Genomic DNA, 27056 nt, shown 5'->3' with positions numbered 1-27056 from the left:
CTAATCATTTTTGTTGCCTTCCGCTGGACTCTTTCCAATTTTTCCACATCCTTCTTGGAGTGTGGGGCCCAAAACTGGACACAGTACTCCAGATGAGGCCTCACCAATGTGGAATAGAGGGGAATGATCATGTCCCTCGATCTGCTGGCAATGCCCCTACTTATACAGCCCAAAATGCCATTTGCCTTCTTGGCAACAAGGGCACACTGTCGACTCATATCCAGCTTCTCGTCCACTGTAACCCCTAGGTCCTTTTCTGCAGATCTGCTTCCTAGCCATTCGGTCCCTAGTCTGTAACAGTGCATGGGATTCTTCCATCCTAAGTGCAGGACTCTGCACTTGTCCTTGTTGAACCTCATCAGGTTTCTTTTCGCCCAATCCTCTAATTTGTCTAGGTCCCTCTGTATCCTATCCCTACCCTCCAGTGTATCTACCTCTCCCCCCAGTTTAGAGTGAAGTTGGGGTAATACCCAGCTCGTATGCAGTGTTTCAGGGGTAGGGGCAGGGTCGTTATCCTTATTTTACAGCTGGGGAAACCAAGGCACAGGCGCAGAATTGATTTGTCTAAGGTCACCCACAGGCCAGTGGGGGAGCCTGGAAGAGAACCCAGCTGTTCTGAGCCCTGGTCCAGTGCTGAATCCACTCGACCACACTGTCACTGTCTTGGGAGGGGAGGTTTGTAGACAGTGGGGGGGAGGGGGAGGCGGCTGTCTTATTGTTTCCCTTGGGTCCTTGTTCATGACAGAAATGCTGCAGGGATTCCACATGGCCACTAGGTGTCAGCCAGTCCACGGCCCGTGGCACTGGCATCGAGTGGGGCTGTGGCTGGATGTTGCCAGGTGGACGCGGGGCTCCAGGCTGGCCCAGTAACGAGCCCCGCCAGAGGGTCACAGGATTCTGGGCAGTGGCTTCCCCTCTCTGGCTGGGCAGTGGCTGTCTAGCCTCCGCTGCTGCATGCAGGGTGTCTGGTTGCTGAGCCCTGGGGGGCAGGCCGATGGCCATGGGAATCCCCCTCCCACCTGGGACAGGCCTCGTGGCAATTTCTGCTGCTGCTCAGCCCACGGTGCACTAAGAACATGTGGGACTGAGCTGCACTTGCCACGGCAATGCAGCAATGGGCAGAGAGCTCAGGGCGGGGCAGGAAGGCAAAGCCCAGCCGCAGCGTCCCCCATGTTGGGATTGGCCCAGGCCGCTGGAGCCTGTACCCTGACAGCTGGGGAATGTCCCACTGGTTCTTCACTAACCACAGGCAATGGGACCTTCAGTCTGGTTCCTGCACCCCCAGCCCGGTGGGGGGACATATCCCCTGCTAGCTTGTAACAATCACCCCTTGCTAACTCCCACCCCTGGGGCTTCCTGGCTGCTCTAGCTGGGCATCCGCTGTGCTGCTACGGGCAGCTGGCCCTGCCCCGGGTGCTTCCTGGCCCTGCCCAGGGGTGCTGCCTCGCCCTGGCCTGGGGCAATCCCCCAGCAGAGGCAGGGCCGTCACTGCAACGGTGGGAGTGGCCCTGGCCCCCGTGGGCGATAGCTCCTGCAGCAGAGGCAGGGCTGGTGTAGCAATAGGTTTTTATTTCATTTATTTTATTGTGTTTTTAAAAAAAGGATCTGTGAAAGGGGGGGAGTTTTCCCCCTCAGTCTCTACTGAGCCTCCGTGCCGGTAACCAGGCCTCAAGGAGCGAAGGCTCCAGCAGAGGGGCCCCAGCTGCTCTGGCCCCCCGGTAGGGGGAAGGGCGTGCTGGGCTGGCCGCAGGTGGCAGGGTCTGGCTGGGTGAGCCCCAGGAGGCGTGTGCTGGTCTCCTGTCCATGTGCCAGAGGCCCTCGCAGGGCAGCAGGGGCAGCGCCTACGCCGCGTTCTCATCTGTGGTGGCTGCTGTGTAGATGACGTTGGGCTTGGGGTGAGAGTCCGGCCTGCAGGGAAGGGAGAACACAGGGGTCAGGGCGGCCCTGGAATGAGCTGAGAAAGGACTGGTCACCTGCAGCTCCCTGGCAGCCCCCCTTCCGCATCATGGGGCAGGTGCTCCCCACTCACCCCCCGGCCGCTGGGCTGGGCTGTGCAGGAGTGACTGCTGCTAGGTGGGCTGCGACTCTCCCAGCCTTTGCAGGGTAGGGCACGGGGGTGAGGGGTGGGGATTTGGCTGGGGGGGCAGCAAGGGAGAATCATAAATTGAATGGAGTTTCAGGATGGTGGGAGGGGGAGGTTCCTGCATACAGAGAGAGGGGAGTGGAGGATGCCTGGGGCTCCCAGCTCTCACCTCCTATTCTGGCTCCGCTGCTTGTAGATGTAGATGAGGAAGGCCAGAGCCGTGACTGCAAAGAGAACCCCGAAGAGACCGGCCAGCACCTCCGCTGCAGACACAGGAGAGCAAGAGGGGGTGAGACCCCAGACACAGACGGGGAGGGAGAGCTCTAGTCCTGGGAGAGTGGGACAAGCCAAGCGATGCTCCCGGGGGGGAGGAGGAGGAAGCTAGCGGCCCTGAGCAGGGCTGGGGTGCCACAGGACAGGGGCAGGGAGAGGCCAGGAGCGCCAGGGCAAGGGCTGGAGTTGAGCGAAGCTGGATAGCCCCAGGCTGGGGAGGCTGTGTGGCCTGGGGCAGGAGGTCGAGGTAGCAGAAGCTGGGTGGCCCCGGGGCAGGGAATGGGGGGAGAGGCCAGGGCCACCCAGCCGGGAGCACTCACCTGTCTGCAGGGCGAAGCCCAGCTGTTTTTCTGAATCTAAACATGAAACAGTTTGAGGGGGACACAGAGACAGCAGGTGAGGCTGGGCAGGGACAGGTGCCAATATCACAGGAACCACCACGCCCCTCCCACCTGCCCCATGTACAACCCCCAGCCCACTATCTAGCCATCGCCTGCCCACATCCCAGCATGCAGCCACCAAGCCTGCCCCCCCCCCACATCCTATCCCAGCGTGCAGCCCCATCCCCCACCCATCCCATTAGGGGGTCACTGAAATCTGCACACCCCCAATGTGTGTGCACCCCCACCCCCCTGTGCAGTGCCAGGCTCTTTCCTGGCACACAGCCACCCCCCACCCCCATGTAAACTCATGTCACCCCATGGACATGTTTCCCTCCCCCCTGGCATGGTGCCTTAGGGAAGCAGGAACCACCCCACATTGGCACTGCCCTGGCAGCTCCTGCTATGAGCTGGTGTTAAGGGGAGGCCTGGCAATTCTTCGCCTCTGCCCCATCCTTGGGGTGTGGGGCCAGGGCCCAACTCTTACCTGCGCATGGTGGGCAGCCAGCACCTGCAACAGAGGCAACATGGTGAGCAGGCCGTGGGGGGGGGGAGGCATGTCCCATTACAGCCCCCCTCCCTCCCCCCATTTATTTGGTTTTGGTAAAACAACTTCGAAGGGTCTCTGCCCCCAGCAGAGCTGCCATTCCCCCTGCCCCCCCTCTCCAGAAGGGACATTCTCCACCTCTGCACACAACCAGCCCCAGCAATGCGGCTGCTTTAAGCCCAGCTCATCGGTCCTTCAGCATGGCTCAGCTGCTCCCTGGGGCTTGGCCTCTGCTCCAGTTCTTCCTCGTACTCAGGTGTTTTGTGAAACGCACCCCACCACTTTCCAATTCAGGGAAACCCAGAGCCCAGCTAGGAGCGTCTCATGCCCACAGCGAGGCCTCCGTCACACACACAATGGCACTGGGAGACCCTCACATACACCCCCAGGGGGGTATGACAGTCCTTTGGCCATGACCATCACCAATCTAGCCTCTGATAGAGCCCAGAACCCCCTTCCTCCCTTCCCGAGAGACCCCGCTGCCCACACAGGACTCTGGAAATCCATAAAGGAACTGTGCCAAAACCCAGCCAGCAACACAGCTTGGGAAATGCTGGTTCCCCTGAGCCAGGCGCGACAAAGAGAGAAGCCCAGATCTCCAGCCGTGCTCCCAAATATGCCTAGCATGTGAGGTGCTCTCCCCAGCAGCTGTGCTGGCTGCAGGGAGATGGAAAGGACAGACATGGAAGTGTCAGTGCCAATCCCCAGGGCTCACCAGCCAGCAGGAGTGTGGTACTGTCTTCAGGAACATCGCTGGTGCTTGCCCCTGCAGCGTCTTTGGGGGCAGGAGTCACGGGGGGAGTCCCACCACATGTGGTGAGATTACAGGGACTTCAAACAATTCAGGGGCCTCTCAGAAATGCCTGTGCCCAGCCCTCATGGAAACCCCCACCCCAGTGCCTGCCCAGCTTCAACATCCACCCTCTAGATCTTGTTATACTTTTGTCTGCTAGACAGGCCATCTTTCCGCAATTTTCTGTTCCCGCTGCCGGTACTGATCGACTGTGATCAAGTCACCCTTTAACTTCATCTTTGTTAAGCTAAAAATGACAGAGCTCCTTGAGTTTATCACTATAGGGTAGGTTTTCCCCTTGTTTAATCATTCTCTGGTTCCTCTCAACCCTCTCCAGTTTTCATCCACCCTTCAACTGTGGGCACCAGCACTGGACACACTATTCCAGCAGCAGCTGCATCAGTGCCAAATACAGAGATAAAATAAACTCTCTGCCCCTACTCAGGATTCCCCTGGTTATGCCTCTGTGACGAACTGGGACTGTTCTTAATGTGGTCTTTGAATGCTGAATGGGGAGTGTTGGCTGGGAAGACAGGGGAGTGTGGCTAGGATGGTCTGCATTGGGGATAGGAGACTGGCCGTGAGGGAGAATACCTGAGCATGTAATGTGAGAACCCAGGAAGGGGTTAGAGGCCAGGTGACACCTCTGCCCGGGAAACTGAACAAAGGCTGGGGAGAGAGGTTCAGAGCTGGCTGGTGGAATGGCTGGGAGGCAGATGGGGCTCTGACCCCCCAAGGGGGCTGTGGTGCCCTGGGACCCCAAGATGCAGCTAATTGGGGGTGGGGGTCCTGTTGCCTGTGCCTGCAGGACCTGTCTTGGACTGTGTTCCTGTCGTCTAAATAAACCTTCTGCTTTACTGGCTGGCTGAGAGTCCTGGTGAATCGCAGGAAGCCGGGGGTGCAGGGCCTTGTGTTCCCCCACACTCCGTGACAGCCTCCCAGGGTCACATTTGCTCTTTTGGGCCATAGTATTGCACTGGCCCCTCATGTTCAGCTGATTCTCCACCACAGCCACCCCCAAGGCTTTTCCAGAGTCGCTGCTTCCCAGGACTGAGTCCCCTGTCCAGTACCTGCAGGCTGCAGCCTTTGATCCTGCATTTGGCTGTTCCTAGACGTACATGTTTACATTGGCTATATTAAAACACATATTGTTTGCTTGCGCCCAGGTTCCAAGCGATCCCGATCCCTGTGTCAGTGACCTGTGCCCATTATTTCCCACTGCCCCACCAATGTTTGTGTCAAACTTTATCAGTGATGATTTTACATTTTCTTCTAGATAATTGATAAAAATGTTAAATAACATAAGGCCAGGAACTGATGACTGTAGGACCCCACTGAAAACCCACCCGTTTGATGATTCCCAGTTACATTTTGAGATCTATAAGTTAACCAGTTTTTAATCCAGCTGTTAGCCATATTAATTATATATCATTCTAGTTTCTTAATCAAAATGTCCTGTGGTACCAAGTCAAATCCCATACAGAAGCCTGGCTATTGCATTTACCTTTGCTGTAATCTCATAAAAAAATAGCACGTTTATTTGACAAGATCTATTTTCCATAAACCCATTTTGACTGGCATGAATTATATTACACCCCGACCCCTTTAATTCTTTATTAAGTGAGTCCCATATCAGCAGCCCCATTGTTTTGCCTAGGAACAACGTCAGCCTGATAAACCAGGAATTACCTGGGTCATTCTGTTTAACCTTTTCAAACAGTCACACACCATTAAATATTGGCACAATCACTCTCACTGCTAAATATTTGTGCCTTATTTCTAGTCTGTATTTGTCTAGCTGCAGCTGATAGCTACTGGAGCTCATTCTGCCTTTGTCTGGTAGAATTAAGAGCCCTTTGTTCCCTGTGTAAGTAATTGTAGAAAATGATGAGTCTCTCCAAAGCAGATTTTCCAGATCTTGAACACTCACAACTCTTCCCTGAACCTTTTCCTAGCCTTCAACATCCCCTTTGAAGTGTGGCCTCTGGAGCAGGACACCGTGTTCAGCAATGCCATATGCAGAAGTAATAGCACCCCCGGCAGGCAAGGGTCAGGTTTTGTTACCATCACGCTGGGCACTCCTGTGCCAGTGTACATCTGCCATAATCACGGAGTCCTTCAAGTGATAAAGGGCCTTGAAGGCCAAGACCAGGAGTTCAAGTGTGAGGCACTGGAGCGCCATGGCAAGAACTCAGGGTGTGTGCAGGGGAAGTGCCCAGGGCCCAGAAAGCCCAAACAGCCTGAAAGTGCCTCATGGACAAAGTGCGAATGTTGTTTATTATTCTAGTGCCCATGTACCTAGAGCTCTCCCACTCCAGAGAAACCGTTCCATCCCCCCAACTAACCATTGCCAGAGCCCAGGTCCCTCTAGCACTGGAGAGACCTCCACACACAGCCCATCACCCCCCAGCCAGCAGCAGAGCTCAGGCTAAGACAGTCCTCAAGCCAAACCCCCATATGAGACAATCCCAGCACCAAAGCCCATCAAGCCCAGAACCCCAGCAAAGGTTCAAACTCCGACTGGCCCAAAGAGAGCCCTTCCCAGCAGCTGTGCTGGCTGCAGGCAGGTGGAAAGCAGAGATGGGAGAACCAGTTCCAGCCACCAAGGGGAGCGGTACCTTCTTCAGGCGCTTTGTCGGTGCTTCCCCCTGCAGTATCTTCAGGGACAGGAGTCACAGGGGCATCGCTGCCATCTGGGGTGAGATTACAGGGGACTGAAATATGCACAAACCAGGGGGAGGGGCTTTTCCAGCCAAGGGCCACCCACAACCCTCGCTCTGAATCAAGGAATAGTCTAAAACTCCATCATGGAGCCCTGGAAATCCTGAAATACCCTGAGCAGCCCAGCGAGGCACGCCATTACAAATCTGTTCGCACCTCTTTCAGCGCTGCCAGCAGGCTTGCTAAACAACGCTACGTCTCCACCTTACCTGAGTCGCACCCCCACAGTCTCAGCCCTCTTTTTGCCATGTTTGAGTCACTCCTCAAACTCTCTCCTCCTCCTGCCTCCACTGCTCTCTCCATAAAGGGGCGCGGCAATTCCTTCCAAGAGCAGATTGACAAACTATAACAGGACCTTCCCCCTCTCGGCTTGCCTTCCCTTCGCCTCCTACAGCTCTCCCCACCTTCTCCCTGAGAACAGAGGCAGAAATTTTTCATCTGCTCGCCTCTTCGAGCCCCAGGAACATCTGCTCTCTTGGGCCACACTCATTCCCCCTTTTACCCTTCTCCGTAATCTCTCACTGGTCTGTGGCGCGTGCCCCTCTGTGACAACGCCTTCCCACGGCCGGCAAGCATGCTTTAGTTTCTTCCGTCGTAACAAATGAGCCCAGTTCCCTTTCAGTTCTAAGGCCACCGAACACAAGGTTTACGCTCGCTGGCTGGAGTTCCGCTCCACTCTTGTTCTTTGCACTTCACACTCACCCACGTCTGTAATGAGTCTTAGCCGACACTCAGACCCATCCGCCTTGACCTGTCAGCTGCCTGGCACGCAGTCACCCATGCTCTTCTTGAAGTCTTGTCCTGCCTGGGCGTCTGTCACTCTGCCCTCTCCTGAGTCTCCTCCCACCTCTCCAATTGCTCCTGCAGCCAGTCCTTCTGAACTTCCTCCTCCGTCCCACTTCAGCTGTCTGGGGGATTCCTCAGGGCTCTGGCCTTGGGCTCCTTCTCTTCTCCCGCTACACCTAGCTCTGAGTAATTTCATCTGCAAACACAATACCAGCTCTATGATGGTGATTCACAGACCAGTCTCCTTCTGTACACACTAACATCTCAGCCTGTCTCGCTGACATCGCTTCCTGGCTGTCTCACCATCAGCTCATGTGCAATATGGCTAAACCAGAGCGCTTAATCTTCCCCCAACACACAAGTCTGCTACCTCCTTTCCTGACCACAGTGGACAACACCACAACCCTGCCTGTCACTCAGGCCTGTCACCGGGGTGTCATCATTGACTCGGACCGCTCTCTAGTTCCTCACATCCAGACTGAGTGCAAGTCTTGCAGCTTTTTTTGCATAACATCACTAAGATCCGCCCTTTCTTATCCATCCACAAGCTAAAACACATCAGCTCATGTCTCAATTACTGCACCAGTCTTGACACGCGTCTCCCTGACGGCTCATACTCAAAGCTAATTTCCTAGCCTGTCGCTCTGACCACAGATCCCTCCACTGCCGCCCTCTTCTCTAGCACAGGGGTTCTCAACCTTTTTGTTCCTGGGGCCCCCCAACATGCTATAAAAACCCCATGGCCCCCCTGTGCCACAACAACTGGTTTTCTGACTATAAAAGCCAGGGCAGCGGTAGGGGATAGCAAGCCGGGCAACTGCCTGGGGCCCCACGCCACAGGGGCCCCTGCAAAGCTACATTGCTGAGGCTTCAGCTTCAGCCCCGAGTGGAGGAGCTCAGGGCAATGGGCTTCAGCCCCAGGCAGTGGGGCTTTGGCTTTCTGCCCTGGGCGCCAGTAAGTCTAAGGCTGGCCCTGCTTGGTGGCTCCCCTAAAACCTGTTCACGGTGTGACGTTATTGACATAAACTGGGACCATATAGATCAATGTTGCAACCAAGGTCCTGTAGTGGCACCCAAATCTTGTATAAAGGGGGTCAAATGGGGTGTCTAGGACAAGGTTATGGTTTACCGGTTATGATTATGCTGTCTATATGTGTGTATCAGTTTTGTAGTCGAAGTTATGAATAATGGCTCTATACTGTCTGTATGGCAAACTTATGCTATGCTTCTGGGTGACATCCCAGACAAGATGAGATTAGCTCTGCCTAGCCTGCTTGATGGCCCATTAAGGACCATCAGCTATACAATGGACCCATTGAGAGAAGGCAGATACGCCTTGTACCTCAGCAAAGTATGCAGGGACTGGCCCATGTGACTCCAGACTCCATTTTGCTGTAATTTTCCACAGTAAGAACAAAGAGGTGGAAAAGACTATATAAGGCTGATGCCTCATCTCCATCTTGTCTTCAATCCTGCTTCATACCTCTGGAGGAACTTTGCTACAAGCTGAAGCTTTGAACAAAGGACTGAGGACCCATCCCAGCGGGGGATGTATTCCAGAGACTTGATTTGAACCTGCAGTTTATTCCATCGCTGCTGCAAGCCTGAACCAAGAACTTTACCATTACTGTATGTAATTGATTCCATTTAACCAATTCTAACTCTCATCTCTATCTTTTTCCTTTTATGAATAAACCTTTAGATTTTAGATTCTGAAGGATTGGCAACAGCGTGATTTGTGGGTAAGATCTGATTTGTATATTGACCTGGGTCTGGGGCTTGGTCCTTTGGGATCAGGAGAACCTTTTTCTTTTACTGGGGTATTGGTTTTCATAACCATTTGTCCCCATAACGTGTGGCACTGGTGGTGATACTGGGAAACTGGAGTGTTTAAGGAGACTGCTTGTGAGATTTGCGGTTAACCAGTGGGGTGAGACCGAAGTCTTAGTCTGGCTGGTTTGGTTTGCCTTAGAGGTGGAAAAACCCCAGCCTTGGGCTGTAACTGCCCTATTTTAGCAATTTGTTCTGAGTTGGCACTCTCAGTTGGGTTCCGCCAGAACCGCATTGTCACACACGGCCCCCCAGGGGACCCCAGAACCCTGGTTGAGAACCACTGCTCTAGAACATCCAACATTTGTCTCCTTGCATCCCTTTCAAGGCCCTTCATGGCCTATCTCCCCCCCATACGGCGTTTAAAAGAAACAAAACACCCCAGCCAGCAAGAGTCTGCGATACAGGGGAACAAACTCGCCACTGACACTCCCGTCACCCCACCCTCCAAAGAGACTCCTGGGAATACCTAGTATAGCAGAGCCCATCCCCCACAGCCAACCACTGAGACAGCCCTGAGCCCCATCCTCCAGCTAGCACCCCCCCCCCGCTCCAGAGCTACCCATCCCCCACAGCCAGCCACTGAGACAGCCCCAAGCCCCTGCCCCTGCCCGCCAGGAGCACCCAACCTCCTCAGATCCACAGCCGCACCCAGCAACCAGCCACGCTGCCCCTCAGAGCCCAGAAGCCTCTCGGCCCAGCTCCCCAGCAGAGGCGCTGACTCTGCCCAGACACGGTAGAGCCCCCCCACCCCCCACAGCTGTGCTAGCTGCAGGGAGACGGGCAGGACAGACGGGGGGAGCCCGATCCAGCCCTTCGAGGGGATAACAAAAGCCACCAGGAGGAGAGCGGTACCTGATCCGGGGGCTTCGGCCGTGCTTCTCTCTGTGGCACCGTCAGGGGCGGGCGTCACAGGGGGAACGCCGTCGTCTGGTGAGATTCAGGGACTCAAACACACAAGATCCAGGGGCCTCCCAGCACCCCTGTGACCACCCCCCAGCCATCCCCCCAGCAACTCCCCTGGAATGCCTGCACAGAAGCCAGGAACAGCCCAAACCTGGTCCCACACCCGCAGCCCAACATGTCCCAGCAACCTTCACAATCTCCCCCTCCCCCTCATCCCGTGAGCAGCCCAGAGACTCACTGAATTCAACCGCCTGCAGCAAGGACACTCCGAATCCTGGGCCCATGCCATCCCTGCCCCTGGGACCATTCTGCAGGCAGCTCTGGGCTCTTACCAAAACGCTCACCCCAGCCCGAAGCCCTGACTAATGGGGAAGGACCCTGCACTGGGGCCAGGCAGGTAAAGTCAGCGCACTGACTGCTGTGCCCCACGTGTTCAGCACAAGCCTCTGTTAGACTCGGCTTTGCCTGATTCCCTGCCGGGGACGCGGCCTCCTTTGGGACTGCGTGCCCCTAGGCCAGGAGTGGGCAATCTTTTTGGTCCGAGAGCCACATCTGGGTATGGAAATTGTGTGGTGGGCCATGATTGCTCACGAAATTGGGGGTTGGGGAGTGGGAGGGAGTGAGGGCTCCAGCTGGGGGTGCGGGCTCTGAGGTGGGGCCAGAAATGAGGAGTTCAGGGTGCAGGAGGGGGCTCCGGACTGGGGCAGGGGGTTGGGGTGTGGGAGGGGATCAGGGGTGCAGACTCTGGGTGGCACTTACCTCAAGCAGCTCTTGGAAGCAGCAGCATGTTCCTCCTCCGGCTCCTACGTGGAGGCGCGGCCAGATGGCTCTGCGCACTGCCCCGTCTGCAGGCGCCGTCTCTGCAGCTTCCATTGGTCCTGTTTGCTGGCCAATGGGAGCTGCGGAGGCGGCGCTTGGGGCGGGGGCAGCGTGCGGAGCCCCCTGGCTGTCCCTATGTGTAGGAGCCAGAGGGGGGAACATGCCGCTGCTTCCGGGAGCTGTGTGGAGGAAGCCCCCGACCCCACTCCCTGGCAGGAGCCCGAGGGCCGCATTAAAACGTCTGAAGGGCTAGATGTAGCCCCCGGGCCATAATTTGCCCACCCCTGTCCTAGGCACTGCCCACAGCACCTGGGTGGCAGAGACAGGGGTCTGGCTTAGATCGGGGACCTGGGCCCAGCCTGGCTGGAAGAGTCATGCTGAACCACGAAGAAAGCCCTGAGCCCTGCAGCAAGTGGCACCTTCCTCCCGCATTCACAGCCCCAAGCCAAGTTCCACACCCTGCTACAGCCTGACAGAGATGCTCAGAGCCAGGCCGGAGCCAGAGGGCTCTGCTCTGGTAGGGCCTCCTCTCACTGAGCCGGGGGACCTCTCCACCCAGCAGCCAGTGGGCCAGGAACTTGCCAGAGGCAATCTGTCCCTCTGAGCTGCGTCATCTGCCCCAAAGACAACAGAGATGCATTGCCTAGGCCCAGCCACCTCCCTCCCGCACCTCCAGGGCCTTTAACTTCTCGAAGCCCTAGAGGCCCAAGAGTGGGTCAGTGGCTCTGAGCTGTTCCAGCCGAGCCCTGGCCCATGGGTGCCTGCTGCACCAGGGTGCCAGCTCATCAGCACCATCCCAGGAGGGCCGGAAGCCCGGATGCCCAGCTGTGACGAAGTCGGACTGTTCTTAATGTTTCCTCTGAATACTGTGTGGGTGCCTCAGTTTCCCCTACTCAGTTCTTAAGTCTTTAGGTGGTGGGATAAAGGCCAGTGTGCATAAAATGGCCGACACTCTGTCTCCTGGCAACTAATGCCCAGGGCCCTTCCCCCGCTGCAAGGAGATAGCTAAGGTGAACAAAGAGTTCAGGTGACCTCCTGGCCCGGGAAAGAGACAAAGCCCAGAGGAGGAGCGGGTGGAGGGGGTTTCAGTTTGGAGCTGGCTGGGGACTAGGAGTTAGAGCAGACGGGGATGTCTGGCTCGCTGGGCCCCAGAATGGACCCGGCGGAGGGATCCCGTTCGCTGGACCGACAAGCTGTTTTAGACCCTGTTCCTGTCATCTAATAAACCTCTGTTTTACTGGCTGGCTGAGAGTCACGTCTGTCTGCGAAGTGGGGGTGCAGGACCCTCTGGCTTCCCCAGGACCCCGCCGGGGTGGACTCGCTGTGGGAAGCGCATGGAGGGGCATATGCTGAATGCTCCAAGGTCAGACCCAGGAGGTGAAGCCGTGTGAGCTCCTTGCCCTGAAGACAGTCTGCTCCGAGGGACAGGAGGCTCCCCAGAGTCCTGACTGGCTTCGTGGGGAGCAGTTCCAGAGCATCGCCCGGGGACTCCGTGACACCAGCCAGCAGAAATTGAAGAAGCACACAGGAAATGAGCCCTCAGCCATGTTACCAATGGCTTCAGCTCCTACAGCAAAGTGAGCAGAGCAAACCCAGCCAGGCGGGCGGCAGGGGCCCAACGGCACCCACACGGCCCTGTGCTAACCATCACCACCCCCAAGACACCATCACAAGAGCCCTTCGTGCCCCCTCAAGCAGGGCACTTGCAGAGGGAGCTGGTGTGGCCATGAGAGACAGTCCCCCCAGCAACCACCTAGCGGGGACAGAGCTGCAGGGATGCTACTCACCATCCTCTGCCATTCCCCAAGGCAGCAGCCAAGCTCTGACCAGGGTGTAGAAGACGAATCACTTGCACTGTGCCCCGGGTGCTCAAAGCCTGGCTGGGAAAGGGGTGGGCAGACCCCAGGAGCCATGGCTGGGGCAGCTCCTGCCAGCGCCACCCTTACAATGTGCAGCGCCGGGGCCTCCTGGTACGGTCGACACGCTCAGTGCCACCACAGAGTTGCCTGGTCTCACGTGCGGCCAGAGGCAGCTCAGCCCCAGCCTGGCCATGTTTTCGGAGGCACAGGGAGTCTGGCTCCACAGCGCCTGCAGCCCATTCCCGTTCCCACGTCTGCCCAAAGCCAGCGGCTCTGTCCAGACCATGGTCACTGCAGTCAAGGAGGCACTGTGGCCCACCATAGTGCCAGCCCCTCCTCTGCCCCTCTCCCTGTGAGGCTGAGTCCCAGCCTCCATTCCCTCCAGAGCCTGTTTTAACCGGTAATGTTTGGGACGTCAGAGGGAGAGCAGCCTGTTAGCGTGTCACCCTGCCCCCTCCTGCTGTCTCCCTGGGGCACCCGGGCTGCTGAGTGGGAGGCACTGGGAGAGCAGCCTCAGCTAAGGGCTCAGCTCGGCCTGGTTTGGGGCAGCAGGACTGACCAGAGCCCCTGGTGGTTTCATGCTGCCCCACATGACACAGGGGATCATCATATCCCCTGTGGAGGTCGGGCACCCAGACCTTCCCCTCCTCACTGCTTCAGGGAGCCGTGTGACATCTGTGCAGATACAGATGGGCCCTTATTGCTCCCAACAGGCCCCATCAAGGCGCCTGTGGGGCAGAGCCAGGGACGTTCTTCTCCAGTGAGTCTGGTTCTTCCTTCACGCTGGGCAGCAGCAGGACTGACATCCCTGGGCCTTGCTGAGCCCACAGAGTGTGACCCCTCTTCTAGGGCGCCTGCACTGTCTCTCCTTGAAACCCACCCTCACCTGCACGATGGGTGCTGTAAGGGCGATCTCAGTGACTGCGATTTCCAAGGCCTCCGCCACCCTCTCTGTACCAGGGCTCCGGCACATCCACCAGCACATGTGGTTGGTGGTGGGTCAATCGTCTGCTCTACAGGCAGTAACTGAAACTGGGCCCAAAACTAGGACTTTGTGACACACTATGGGGCTCCGCCAGGCAAATATTTACCCAATGCGGTATCACAGGCCATTAATGGTTCTGTTATCGCCTGGTACACACCTGCTGTATCATGCACAGGGTGGCTTTGTCTGGTGGTGAGACACAGAGACACGCCAGGGCTTGGCCCACCTGCTTGGCCCAGCCTCAGTTGTTGAATGATCCAGGAGTGGGGCAGCGAGACTGCGGCTTTCCTAGACCACTGATGGGTCATGAAGATCAAAAGCCCCTGAGCTGGGGCAGGAGTGTTCCAGGGAAGGGTTCAAAGAAGCTGAACTGACCGAGCCCTTTCCCAGGTGGGGAAGAGGGTATGCCCCCATTCACTGCTGGGCATAGCCAGGCCCAGAAGTGGGAGCCACAAAATACCCCTGGAGGGTGTGTTCTGGGGTTTCAAAGAGTCCTGCTCTCCTGCAGCTCCAGCCTGGCTTTCGCTAACAGGGCTGGAGACATGCAGAGAAGCACCTGAACGCCTGGGTCCCGAAGGGAGCTGGCAAAAACTGCCAACAACTTGCTAAAACAACAAGGAGTCTGGTGGCACCTTAAAGACTAACAGATTTATTTGGGCATAAGCTTTCGTAAGTAAAAACCTCACTTCTTCAGATGCTGCATCCGAAGAAGTGAGATTTTTACTCACGAAAGCTTATGCCCAAATAAATCTGTTAGTCTTTAAAGTGCCACCAGACTCCTTGTTGTTTTTGTAGATACAGACTAACACGGCTACCCCCTGATACTTAACAACTTGCTGTGACTACTTGTTCAGACACATTCCTTTTGTGCCCTGCTGGCATGTCAGCTGGAGGCCAGGACAGAGCAGGTCCTGGAGACCAAGCTGCCTCCCCACAGAGCCCCCTCAGGTCAGGTTAGCAGTGAGACCCAGTGCGTTGTTTGGCCCCACCGCTCGCTGGCACTGGCTTACATGAGCTATTCCTTCCTGGGACACCAGCGTCCGGGTCCTGCTCTGCTCTGCCAGGCTTGTCTGTGTCAGGGTGGCACGCAGCAGAGAACCGCCCAGCCCCATCCCACAGCTCCTTACCAGGTAGCGGGACCCGCCTCGGGCTGAGGGATGCCTGGAAACTCGCTAGGACTTTCCGTCCGTGCAGGCTCTGGGTTAGCCGGAAGTTGTTCTGCAGATCTTTGTCATCGTCTCCCTGCAGCGTGGTCTCCAGCAGCGAGATCTGGAGAGGGAGGGTTGAACGGCGTCACTAAGCCGCCCCTGGGAGCCTCTCGAACTCAGCCATCCTCGTGCCCTGGTGCGAGGGGGACTGGCTTCAGGAAGTCTCCAGTGGCCCACGGGCCGCCCCCGCCCATTGCTGGTGCTGGCACGCAGCTCCTAGCGTGACAGGCATGGCAGAGCCACCTGCAGACAGCCCCACCCACCCCCAAGAGGAGAAAAGGAGGCCCTCACCCCCCGGACGGACCTGCTCCTTGGACAGCAGCACCGTCTGGTTGAAGACAGTCCAGTTCACGGTCTGGTAGCAAGGAGGGGTGGTCAGAGAGCCGCTGTAGCGGTAATAGCGGCTTAGGTTGGCGGGCAGCAACCCTTCAATATTGAATCCAGCCACAGTCGTTTCCGTGCCTGGAAGGAAAAAAATACTGCCTGTGCTCTAGAGCAGTGTGTCTCCATGCTCCAGAACAGAGAGACAGCACAATCTAGAGCAGCACAGCTCCATGGACTAGAGCACAGCAACAATTGAGAGCTGCACAGGCCCCTGGGGATCTGAATCTGGACAGCATTGTTGCTGGCGAAAGAGCCCGAGGACAGCAACAGCGGGTTCGCTGCCCGGTGTGCTTCACGCCAATGAACACACCAGGATGGAGAAGCAAACAAAGTTTATTTGAGATCTCAAAGTGGTGCAAGGAGACAGACAAGTCTCAGATCAAGCACACTGAGACAAACAGTTTTCCCTTTTTATTCTTTTGCAGCTAGGCTTCACCCTTTACCCCCCTCCTTCACCCTCCCTTTCTCCTATAATAGTTTACTTTAAGCAAGTAACAAGTAATTACATTTCACAGCCAAATTCCTCCCTCTTCCCCTCTCCCTTCTCTGCCCCCCTTCCCCCATTCCCTCTCCCTTCTTCTACAAAAGCCATGTTTATACATTTAAGCAGTTAAATCATTCTGGCGGCTATAAGTCTAGCTTGTTAGTAACACTCCTCTAAACCGTTACCTGGTCCTGTTTCCCTTTGATTTATTATCTCCCCTTCAGCCAGAAACATACAGGTCTCATTATTACCGCTTGGTACCAGTATGGGGGGGGGGTTGTAACTGACAACTGGTTGTTACACATTCTAATTTCTGCCCCTGGCTTTTGAGGTCGATTAGAGTGAAACACGGAGGAACTTTGGTTCCTTTCGGCCTCGTGACACCAACAGCATGATCCTGGTCAGCACATGCCCAGGAGCCAACATCCAGAGACGGTGAGCTGTCACTGCACAGCCGCCTGGGAACTGAGCCCTGGTTTCACTGCAGACGCACATTGCCCTGGCCAGGCACAGCCAGTCTGTACAAGCCCTGGATGGACGAGCCTATGGCGCTAGAGAAGCCATGTCATTGGGACAGGTGCAGAGTGGGAGCCCGGGGAATCCCGAGGGATGAGACAGGCCACTCATTGCCTGTCTGTCTCACAGGAGCTGCCTGCCTCTGTCTGTCTCTCTGGCATGCACGGGCCTCTCCATGCAGCAGGCAGCTCACGGCTGCCCGGGCTGTCCCCATGGTGGGCATTAGGCAGGCAAGGGCTTTACCTTCCTCTTGGACCTCATGCAGCTGCTCAAGTAGAGGCTGATAGTGCACGTTGTCCTCCGGCCCAACCTGTAACACAGACTCAGCAGGTGTGAGAGCACAGGCGCCAGGAAGGGCCAGTCCCTTGCCTATTAAGCCCTGGTAGCTGGGTCACAGCAGGGAGGGTAGCTCTGAACATGGGACTAATTTCACTCTCACAGGCAGCGGAGCAACCCATGACCTCCCTGACTGACCTGGCTGGGGTCAGGGCATCCCGCAGCACGGCCCTTGCACCCCCGACCAGGATCAAAGCATGAACCCTACCACTGACCAGCGATTAGGGCATCCCCTAACCTCACCTGGACCAGTGCACAGAGCACTTTCTGCCTCCCACCACAAGCATAGCCCAGCAATCGGGGCATGTCCCGTCTCCGCGCTGGCATGGCCCAGTTGTCAGAGCATTCCTCCCTCCCAGACAGCCCCTGCCCTCCACTGCCCCTGTTCTCCTCCACCCCAGAACTGCCTATGCCCTCTCAGTCCTCGCCTACCCTGCCACGCCCAGCCCAGTGATCAGAGCATCCCTGCCTGGCACTGCCCCCACCCCCTTCCCAGGGACTGCCCCCATTGCCATCACCTGCAGGAAAGCTGCCAGCACTGCCAGGCCACCGGGTTGCCTCGTTGCCTCTTTGATGCTGTCAAAGCTGGGGTTGTAATACACCACATGGATCTGGAATCAAAGCACAGAACCCCCTGAGGCTCCATTGTGCCGTGGGTGAGTGCTGGACCCCCCAGACCTGCACCGGTCCCAGTATGACCCCACCAGGTCTGGCCAACCCCAGCACTAGGGCCTCTCCATTAGCAGCACCTGGGGCTTGGTCATGTGGCCAGAGCCCCCCACTCGGCACCAGGCAAGCTCCCCAAACCATTGTACAGTGACCTGCTGCTGCCAGCCCCTGCTGCCCTAAGAGCCCTGCCACCAGCCTCCCCTGTTTTCTGCACATGGGTCAGGGCTGAAGGTCGTCTCCCTGGTGCCCCTCTAGCTGGGGCAGCAGCATGCTGGCAGCCCCTCCAACTCCTGTCCTCCCTGATGCACTGGGCCCTGGTGGCTCCGTGTGAACAGCAACAGGGGGAGGGGGGTAGAACCAGTTAGGAACCAGACCCAGGCAGCAAACACCTCTGTGTATGAGACAACAGTCCCAGGAGCTCTCTGCCCACACAGCTCTGGGCTGGTGCCAAGGACGAGGGCACAGCGAGCTGCCCCCTCCCAGGCCCTCACATGCCAGGGAACGGGCCAGAGTGCTGGGGAAAAGCTGAATCAAGCTCTGCGTTGCCCCCTCCATAGGTTCTAGGTCCCCTGGGGTAGCTTGTGCCCCCCTGGGCACATCCGAGGGCAATTTTAAAGGGGGCTGTGATGGGCCCTGGACTTAGGTGGGGGTGGGCTCCCTGTGCCCCTAGCACCTGGTTAGCGCCAGGGCAGTCTGGCTGCAGAGCCGTATGGACTGTTTATCCTGTACGCAGAGTGTGTGCTCCCCGCGTGGGTCCGTCCCCGCATTGTGCACTGGGTGCCTGGCTCCCCACCCCCACCCGGCTGGCACAATGTCCCTTCCATGGGGGAGTTTTGCCTCACTTCCCCTCTGCTTCCATGTTTCAGGCTGTGTCATAAACTCTGCTTATGTCTGTGGACTTTGTCTGTGGACAAAGGGCAGCCAGTGACCTGGGGGTGCCACATCCGCCTCAGGGCACTAGCCCTTCACCCTGTGCAGACAGCTGGAGCGGGTGGGACTGAAGTGATCACCACCAAGCACTGAGGCACACCCGGGGAGCAGCAGGCAAGAGGGGAAGGCCCACGACGGATCTTTACCTCCCCATCATAGCGGCGTCCGTCCACGGTGTGTTCTGAGCCAGGCCCTTCCGGGGAGCCCCAGTGCAGGTGCAGCTGCATAGCTCTGTATTCCTGCGGGTAGCCGCTGGCAATAGTCAGAGAGCCAGGCAGCCGAAGGACAACTGCAGGAGTGAGGGAGTGAAGGGGGAGAGAAGTCAGAGGTGGGCTCTGATCCATGGCGCTGGCACCAGGCGAAGATGTGTGTTATGGAAAATAGTCAATGTGGTTTAATGGAAAACAGGTCTTATCAAACAAACTGATTTCATTCTTTGATGCAATTAGGAGTTTGGTTGATAGAGGGAACGGTAGAGATGTAACGTACGGAGACACAGTACAGTACCACACTGTAAGTTAAAAACGTAGCACGGTACAGTAGCAATAGAGCACGTTAAATGGATTATACCCCGGCTAACCAACAGCTCTCAAAAAACAGCTGCCAATGGGGAAGCCTCACTGATCCGGGGAGTCTAGAGTGAGGTTCTGCAGGGATCAGTTCAAGGCCTGACACTATTCAACCCTTTCCCTAACGCTCTGGCAGTAAGTCACTGCTGATGGCACAAAGATCGGCAGAGCGATAAGGATGAAAACGGGGCAGCCACACAGACCAATCTGGATCACTTGGTAAGCTGGGCCCATTCAAACAAAATGTGCTTTTGTGCAGCCAAATGCCAAGTGATACATCTAAGAACAAGGAATCTCAGCTCTGCGTCCCGGGAAGCAGCGACTCTGAAAAGGATTGAGCAACTCAACAGGAGCTCCCAGTGCAACACTGGCACAAGGGGCTAATGAGCTCCCTGGAGGTATAAATAGGGGATTAGCAACGGAGCCGGGAGGTGCCTTTATCCCTGTCTTCGGCACTGGTGAGACTGATACTGGAACTTGGGTCCAGTTCTGGGGTCCACATTTGAAAATTAGAGAGGGTGAAGAAAAGATCTGTGAGTTGAGTGCTACAGAAAATGTCTCCTCCATCTGTTTAATCAAAAAGGAGACTGAGAGGTGACTTGATTATGGTGTAGGGTTTGTCTACAGCACAGGAACACTCAGGAAACTAACTTTTAAAGTGGATTAGTTAAATCCCTGTGTGGACACTCTGAATCAGAATTAAAGTGAACTAAACAAAACTGAAAAAAAGCCACTCTAATTCTGAATAAGAACATCCACACAGGAGTTCAAGGCAGTTTAACTAATCCACTTTAAATTCATACCTTTGGCTAATTCAGATTAATTTTCCTGCATGTCCCCATGTACACAAACCCTTATTTACCTAAGTACCTTAGCCCTAAGTACCTTCCTGGGAAGAAAATAACAGGTTCTAAGGGCTCTTTACTCTAGCAGAGAAAGGCAGAACAAGAACCGATGGCTGGAAGCTGAAAACACATGAATTCAAATTAGAAATTAGGCACCAATTTGGAAGAATTTTTTTAACGTGATTAACACCTGGCACACACTGCCAGAGACAGTGCTGGACTCCTCGTCTCTTTGACGTCTTCAAGCCTGGCTGCCTTTCTGGAAGCTGCTTTAGCCAAACACAAGTTCTGGGGCTCAGTGCAGGGGACTGTGGTGGGATTCAAGGGCGTGTGCCACAGAGCAGGTCAGACTAGGGATCTGATTGTCCCTTCTGCCCTTGGAATCCAGGAATCTATGAAACTCTAGGACAGTCAGGGAACCGTCACGGGGAGGGGCAGACAGTGAGCCCAGAGCTTACCCAGACCTGGCACCCCAGTGGGGCCTGCTGGGGGAGACTGGAACTGTAAAACCAGGAGTTTCCCCCACAGCCAGCGCTCCTGCCCCCCTGCTCCCCACAGCGTCCCCTCTGCTGGGAGAGGCTGGGACTGGAGTAGCTGGAAGCTCCCCTAGGGTTGGAACTTTCTAATCCAGGGGTGGCCAACCTGTGGCTCCGGAGCCACATGCGGCTCTTCCCAAGTTAATATGCGTCTCCTTGTACAGGCACTGACTCCGGGGCTGGAGCTACAGGCGCCAACTTTCCAATGTGCTGGGGGGTGCTCACTGCTCAACCCCTGGCTCTGCCACAGGCCCTGACCCCCACTCCACCCCTTCCCGCCCCCAGGGCCGGCTCCAGGGCTTTGGCCGCCCCGAGCAGCCAAAAAAAAGCCGCGATCGCAATTGCGATCGCGATCTGGGGCAGCAATTTGGCAGGAGTGAGGGACCGTCCGCTGAATTGCTGCCGAATAGCTGGACGTGCCGCCCCTCTCCGGAATGGCCACCCCAAGCTCCTGTCCCCCCCGCCCCCCATCCTCCTGCATGCTACGAAACAGCTGATGGGATGTGAGGGGAGGGAGGGGGAGGCGCTGATCCGCGGGGCTGCTGGTGGGTGGGAAGATCTGGGAGCGGGGTGGGGGGAGCGGATGGGGGGCTGCTGACATATTACCGTGGCTCTTTGGCAATGTACATTGATAAATTCTGGCTCCTTCTCAGGCTGAGGTTGGCCACCCCTCTTCTAATCGCACAAAACTGAACACCCTAGCCCAGCCCCTCCCTGAGGCCCTGCCCCCCCCACTACATTCTCCCTCCCTTGGTGGCTCACTCTCCCACACCCTCACTCACTTTCACTGGGCTGGGGCAGGGAGTTAGGGTGCAGGAGGGGGTGAGGGCTCTAACTGGGGGTGCAAGCTCCAGGGTGGGGCCAGAAATTAGGAGTTCAGGGTGCAGGAGGGGGCTCTGGGCTGGGGCAGGGAGTTGGGGTGCAGGAGGGGGTGAGGGGCTCTCGTTTGGGATGCGGGCTCTGGGGTGGGGCCAGGGATGAGAGATTTGGGGTGCAGGAGGGGGCTCTGGGTTTGGGGCAGCTCAGGGATGGGGCAGGGGGTTGGGGTTCAGGGCTGGGACTCAGGGCTTATCTCCGGTGGCTCCTGGAGGTCAGCAGGCTCCCTGCCTGTCCTGGCACCGTGTTGCACCCCAGAAGTGGCCAGCAGGTCCAGCTCCTAGGTGGGGGGGGGCAGGAGGTTCCACGCGCTGCTCTCGCCTGCACACACCGCTCAGCCCCTGCACTGACCTGTGTGTCCGTTGTTCATTAGGCTGAGACGCTCACTGGGGTCCAGGTTGTAACCCGCCAGCACAACAGGCTGCAGCTCACGGCTGAAGATTGTGGAATTGGTGTCAATATTGATGGGAGACTGCATCTGCCCACCGCAGTCTCGGAACTCCAGCTGCCACTCGTCCTTATCTGTGCGGGGAAGAGAGAGACAAGTGGGGGACCCTGCGGGGTGAGGGAGCCTGCCAGGGAAGGGGAGCGTGCAGGAGGACTTCGGGCCCACCAGCAGAGGCTGCAGCACTCACGGGATGGTGATGACAGAGGTCTGAGCGAACCAGGGGCCTGTGGGGAGCTCAGCTGCAAACACTGGTCCCTCCTGACAAGCAGGGCCAGTGCAAGGAAGTTTCGGGCCCTAGGCGAAACTTCCACCTTGCGCCCCCCGCAGCTAACCCCACCGCCCCGCAGCAGCTAACCCAGCCCCCCACCCGGGGAGCCCCCCTCCCGCCACCCCTGCGGCAGCTAACCCCGCCTGGGGAGCCCGCCTCCACAGCAGCTAAACCTCCGCTGAGCATCCCAGTGCCACTCTAATTCTCCTCCCCTCGCAGGCTTGCGGCGCCGATTGGAGGAGACTTAGAGTGGGGGCTGTGTGCTCAGCGGAGGAGGCAGAGTGGAGGTGATCTGAGGCGGGGAACGGTTCCCCTGTGCGCCCCCACTCCCTGTTACTGTGGGTGGCCCTCCCCGCGCACCCCCGCCCCAGCTCACCTCCACGCCACCTCCTCGCCTGAGCAGGCTTTTAGGCGCCCTCAACCACTAGGCGCCCTAGGCAGCCGCCTAGTTTGCCTGAATGGTTGTACCAGCCCTGCTGACGAGCATGTGCCACAGGGATTGCGTTGGCCACTCAGTGGGTCTGGGTGCAGCGCAGTGTGTTTATTCACACTCAGTCCGTCTCACTGATGGCTACTTACCCCTGAATTTTACCCCGGAGTGGTGGTGGGGGCGGGGGAACGGACAGTGCAAGCATCCTCTTGCCCTTTCTTGTGGTACCTGCCCTGAGCATAGTGCATTGGGGTGCTGCTGCCCTGCGCTAGCTCCCTCCAGATTTGCGCAGAAGCCTTTGCCGGCGCAGCACTGCGATGCTGCTTCCGGCCCAGACAAGCTGATGACCAGGGCCTGCTCCGCCAGCAGACAGTGCTCAGCTCAGAAGCTGCTGGAATCTCTGTGCAGCTGTCACAGGACAGGGCTCTGCACACTGTCCACTGCCAGGAGCATCTATTTTAAGGCGCAGCTGAACAAGCTGTGAGAAGACGATTTACAGCCTGATCCTGGCAGGGAGAGAGACACGCTCCTGGCGCAGCCGTGCTGCTCCCTCTCCGCCGCTAAGCGTGCGCTTTGCTGCCCTGCCCTTCATGGCCCTTTCAGAGGCAGCCTGGCTGGCCAGGTCAGAGACATGAGGCAAAACTGCTAATGCAAGTCACAGGTGGGGGAGAGACAAGCAACAGAGCTATGGCCATAAATGAAAACATGCTGGTGGCTCTGGGAGCCACAGGACTGCACTGCACTGTGAGCAGCACCAGAAACTCAAAGGCGGCACCACAGAGAGCAAGCCTCATCCCTTCCACGTCCGCACCGCCAGGCGACACAGGGACCTGCGTCCATGTACACGTGAAGCCCTTGTGTGTGCATGAGAGTGAGGCAGACAGAGCCACGTCTCGTGTGTGTGCGTGCGGCTACAGGAGCTGTGCCCGAAGACATACGTGTGTGTGTGTGTCTACAGGAACTGTGCCTGAAGACACACGTGTGTGTGCGTGCGGCTACAGGAGTTGTGCCCGAAGACACACGTGTGTGTGCGTGCGGCTACAGAAGCTATGCCCGAAGACACACACATGTNGTGTGTGTGCGTGCGGCTACAGGAGCTGTGCCCGAAGACACACGTGTGTGTGTGCATGCGGCTACAGGAGCTATGCCCGAAGACACACGTGTGTGCGCGTGCGGCTACAGGAGCTGTGCCCGAAGACACACGTGTGCGTGTGCGTCACCACTTCTGGGGGATCCATGGCCAGCATAGCCCCTGCCCAGGCACGTGTCTGCTTTAAGACCTGTTAGGCTGTGCATGTTGGATTTGACCCAATATTATTTTTGGCTGGGTTACTTTTGCTATTCCTTATTCCTGTATTTTGAATGCCTATAAAGGTTTCTGGGTTTCCCTGCCGGGTCTCAGTAAATGGGCTCTTTCCCTTATTGGTAGAGCCCTGCGTGGGACTCGTGTAGAGCCCTGCAGAGGGCCTGGGATCCCATAGGTCCCACAGGACCCGCTGCCATGCTAGTGGAAGCAGGATTTTTAAAAGTCCGGCGCAGGGCTCTAGCTGGAAGCCGTGGTACTGGTGTGTCACAAGTTGCTCCTAGTTACCTCAGTACGAGGTTTAGCTGGAGCTCCTAAGGAGGAACAGGTTAGGCTGAGCACCTGGGGACATTTCGAGTGAGCGTTGGGGGAGGAGTAGAGAAGGGTGGCACCCACAGAGCACAATTCATGGTGCATATTGCTAGGCAGAGTGGCTTAGAGTGAGTGCCCGGGAACTGTTCAGGGCACACACCTGGGAAGAAGGTTTATGGTGAACGCCAATGGCTTGGTTTAGGGTGAACACCCAAGGAGGAGCAGGGAATGATTCAGCGTGAGCACGTGGGGAGCAGCACTTTAGGGTGAACGCTGGACGAATGTTTTTTGAGTGAATCCCAGAGATGGGGCAATTTAGAGTGAACCCTCACAGAACGGTTTAGGGCAGGGCCCAAGGGAGAAGCAGTGTAGGGTGAACAGTCAATGAACAGGTGTAGGAGAGGAACAATGTAGGGTGAAACCATTGGGGAATCATTTAGGGGCGCACCTGAGAAGAGCGCTTTCCAATGGACACCCAGGGAAGAGCATTGAGGGCAGAGCAGTTTGGGGTGGACACTTAGGGAGCTATTCAGCAGGGGCACCCAGGGAACAGGGTAGGATGAGCATGTAGGGAAGGGCCAGGGGTTTGTGTTAGGAGAATTTGAGAGTGAATGTCCAGGGAGGAAATATTTAGGGGGGCATGAGAGGGGACCGGTTCAGGCAGAGCACTCAGAGAGGTGCAGTTAGCGTGAGCACAGTGAAGAGCGGTAGGACGGACTCATGGGACAGCATTTACATGTTTCTCCCCTACATGGAGTGAGCAGACCAGGGGACTGGTTTAGGATGATACCCAGGCACTGTGGTTTAAAGTGAGCACAGAGGAGACTTATTCTGGTTCTCCCTCGGTGTCTATCCTGAACATTTCCCCCCTCCCGGTGCTTAGCCTGACCGACTGCTTCACCCACGTGCTCACCATTCACTGTTCCCTTTCTGGGCACGTGCCCTAGATTGTTCCCCCAGAGAACTCACCCTCCCCTTGAGCCCTTGCCCCAGTGGTCCCACTGGTGCTCACTTAATAGACGTACTCCCTGGGCAGGGCCATCCCTATGGCGGTGCGGGGCCCGGGACATAGGCGCAGAGTTTCTATCTGCCTGGTGGTGCTCCCACCCAGTTCTGCCCAGGCCCCGCCCTCACTCCACCCCTTCCCCCAAGGCCCCACTTCTGACCTGCCTTTTCCCACCCCTGCTCCGCCCCCACCCTACCTCTTCCCACCCCTGCCCCACCTCTTCCCAGCCCATTTCTGCCCCCTCCCCAAAGTGTGCCACACCCTCACTCCTCTCCCCTCCCCCGCAGCGCTTCCTGACGCCGCGGGCGAAACATCTGATCTGCAGTAGGCACTGGGAGAGAGGGGAGGTGCTGATTGGCAGGGCCCGCTGGCAAGCAGGAGGCGCTGCGGGGAGGGGAAGATTGGTGTGGGGGGGCTCCTCCTCGCCTCCCTGTGCCCACCTCCCCACCTGCCTCCTTACGAACCGCGGGAGCTTCCAAAGCGGGAGCTCCCAAAGTTGCCCCAATTTGCCATACCCTGGGGACGGCTCTGTCCCTGGGTGCTTCCCCTAGCCCCCTTCACTCCAAGTACTCACCCTCAATAATTATTGCCCATGTGCTAACCCTAAACTGTTGCTCTGAAGGAGACTCCCCAGTGTGCTCATGCTAAACCATGCCTTGCAGGAGATAAATTTAAACTCTCCTCCCCTGGAGCTCACTCTAAACCCTTTGCCCCACCCCACTCTTCACAGCTATTCCCCTTTCGCAGCTCCCCGGACACTTTCACACAATCACTCCCCCGCTTTATCCCCATAAGCTGCCCACACTTCCACTTAGTATCACACTGCCCTCGAACACAGGTAAACCCCACGAGACGGGATGCGGCAGCATGTCGCAGGCTGTCGCCGTTTGCAAATAGCTCAGTACAGCCCTGGCGGTGTGAAGCATGAGTAAAGCCACTGTGAGCTCACGCACCTGGGTGTTGGCCAACCCAGCTCGGCGTTGCACCGAACACCCCCTTAGCGCTAACAGGGCTTTGGCCAACACGGCTCGGCGCTGCACCGAACACCCCCTTAGCGCTAACGGGGCTTTGGCCAACACGGCTCGGCGCTGCACCGAACACCCCCTTAGCGCTAACGGGGCTTTGGCCAACATGGCTCGGCGCTGCACCGAACATCCCCTTGCTGCAAGCTCCGCCCCCAGGAATCGAGCTGCACTCCAGCCGTGTTTGCCAGGCTTGGGTCCGGCCCAGAGCCCCTTGGTGGCCAGAGCCGAGCCGCGCCGCGGGGGCCAGGCTGGAGCTGCGCTGTGGGAGCCGGGCCGGGCGGCCGGACCCGAAGCCGGACTCGAAGCTGGGCCAGGCCGGGCCGGGGGGCCGGGCCAGGCCGGGAGGCCGGAGTCACGCTGCGCGTTGGGCCGGAGCCGCGCCGCGGGCTGGCGCACTTGGCCGGAACCGGGGCCGGACTAGGCCGTGCCTCCCCGGAGCCCTCCTCGCGCCCCCCACCACCCCGGGTTATCTAGTGCTGCCTGCCTGCCCCTGCTTCTTTTCAGACTTCCCGCGAACCTCTGATTCGCGGGAAGCAGGGGCGGGGGAGGAGCAGGGGGCGGAGCATTCAGGGGAGGAGAGGAGGGGGAAGTGAGCTGGGGGCGGGGTGGAGAGCTGCGGCGTGGGGCCCTCTTGATGCGGGGCCCAATTCAGCCGAATCGGCTGAATCGGCCTAAAGCCGGCCCTGCTTGTGTTGTCACTGACACCAGTGCAAAGTGAGTGTAAGGTGTCCCCACTCTGATTTACAGGGCAAATGAGACACAAGGGTCAGGATAATGGTAGGGTTACCATACGTCCGGTCCGGCTTTTGGGGGCTCAAATCCCCGTCCGGGGGGAAATCCCCAAAAGCCAGGCATGTCCGGGAAAATCGGGAGGGAGGGGGGGCTCGGCCGGGGCCTCTTTGGCTGGGGTCGGCGGTGCGGGGCCGGGG

At 57.6% G+C, this 27056-nt stretch overlaps 1 protein-coding gene across 1 annotated transcript; it reads right to left on the bottom strand.

Annotated features, from left to right (window-relative positions):
* Nucleotides 1-1549: 1549 nt before the first annotated feature.
* Nucleotides 1550-23719, bottom strand: CA9 (carbonic anhydrase 9). The gene is made up of 14 exons (XM_034788776.1): nucleotides 23642-23719; nucleotides 22631-22856; nucleotides 21687-21857; nucleotides 18656-18798; nucleotides 17429-17521; nucleotides 16818-16884; nucleotides 15495-15652; nucleotides 15110-15251; nucleotides 10269-10343; nucleotides 6695-6769; nucleotides 3224-3247; nucleotides 2677-2712; nucleotides 2253-2346; nucleotides 1550-1908 (listed from the first exon to the last, which is right to left on the bottom strand). The coding sequence occupies exons 1-14, from the start codon at nucleotides 23717-23719 to the stop codon at nucleotides 1842-1844; spliced, it is 1449 nt and encodes a 482-aa protein (XP_034644667.1). The 3' UTR covers nucleotides 1550-1841.
* Between the last annotated feature and the right edge of the window lie 3337 nt (nucleotides 23720-27056).

Source organism: Trachemys scripta, chromosome 13 (assembly GCF_013100865.1).
Source record: "Trachemys scripta elegans isolate TJP31775 chromosome 13, CAS_Tse_1.0, whole genome shotgun sequence".
Taxonomy (NCBI): Eukaryota; Metazoa; Chordata; order Testudines; family Emydidae; genus Trachemys; species Trachemys scripta.
This window is presented reverse-complemented; position numbering and strand designations above follow the sequence as displayed.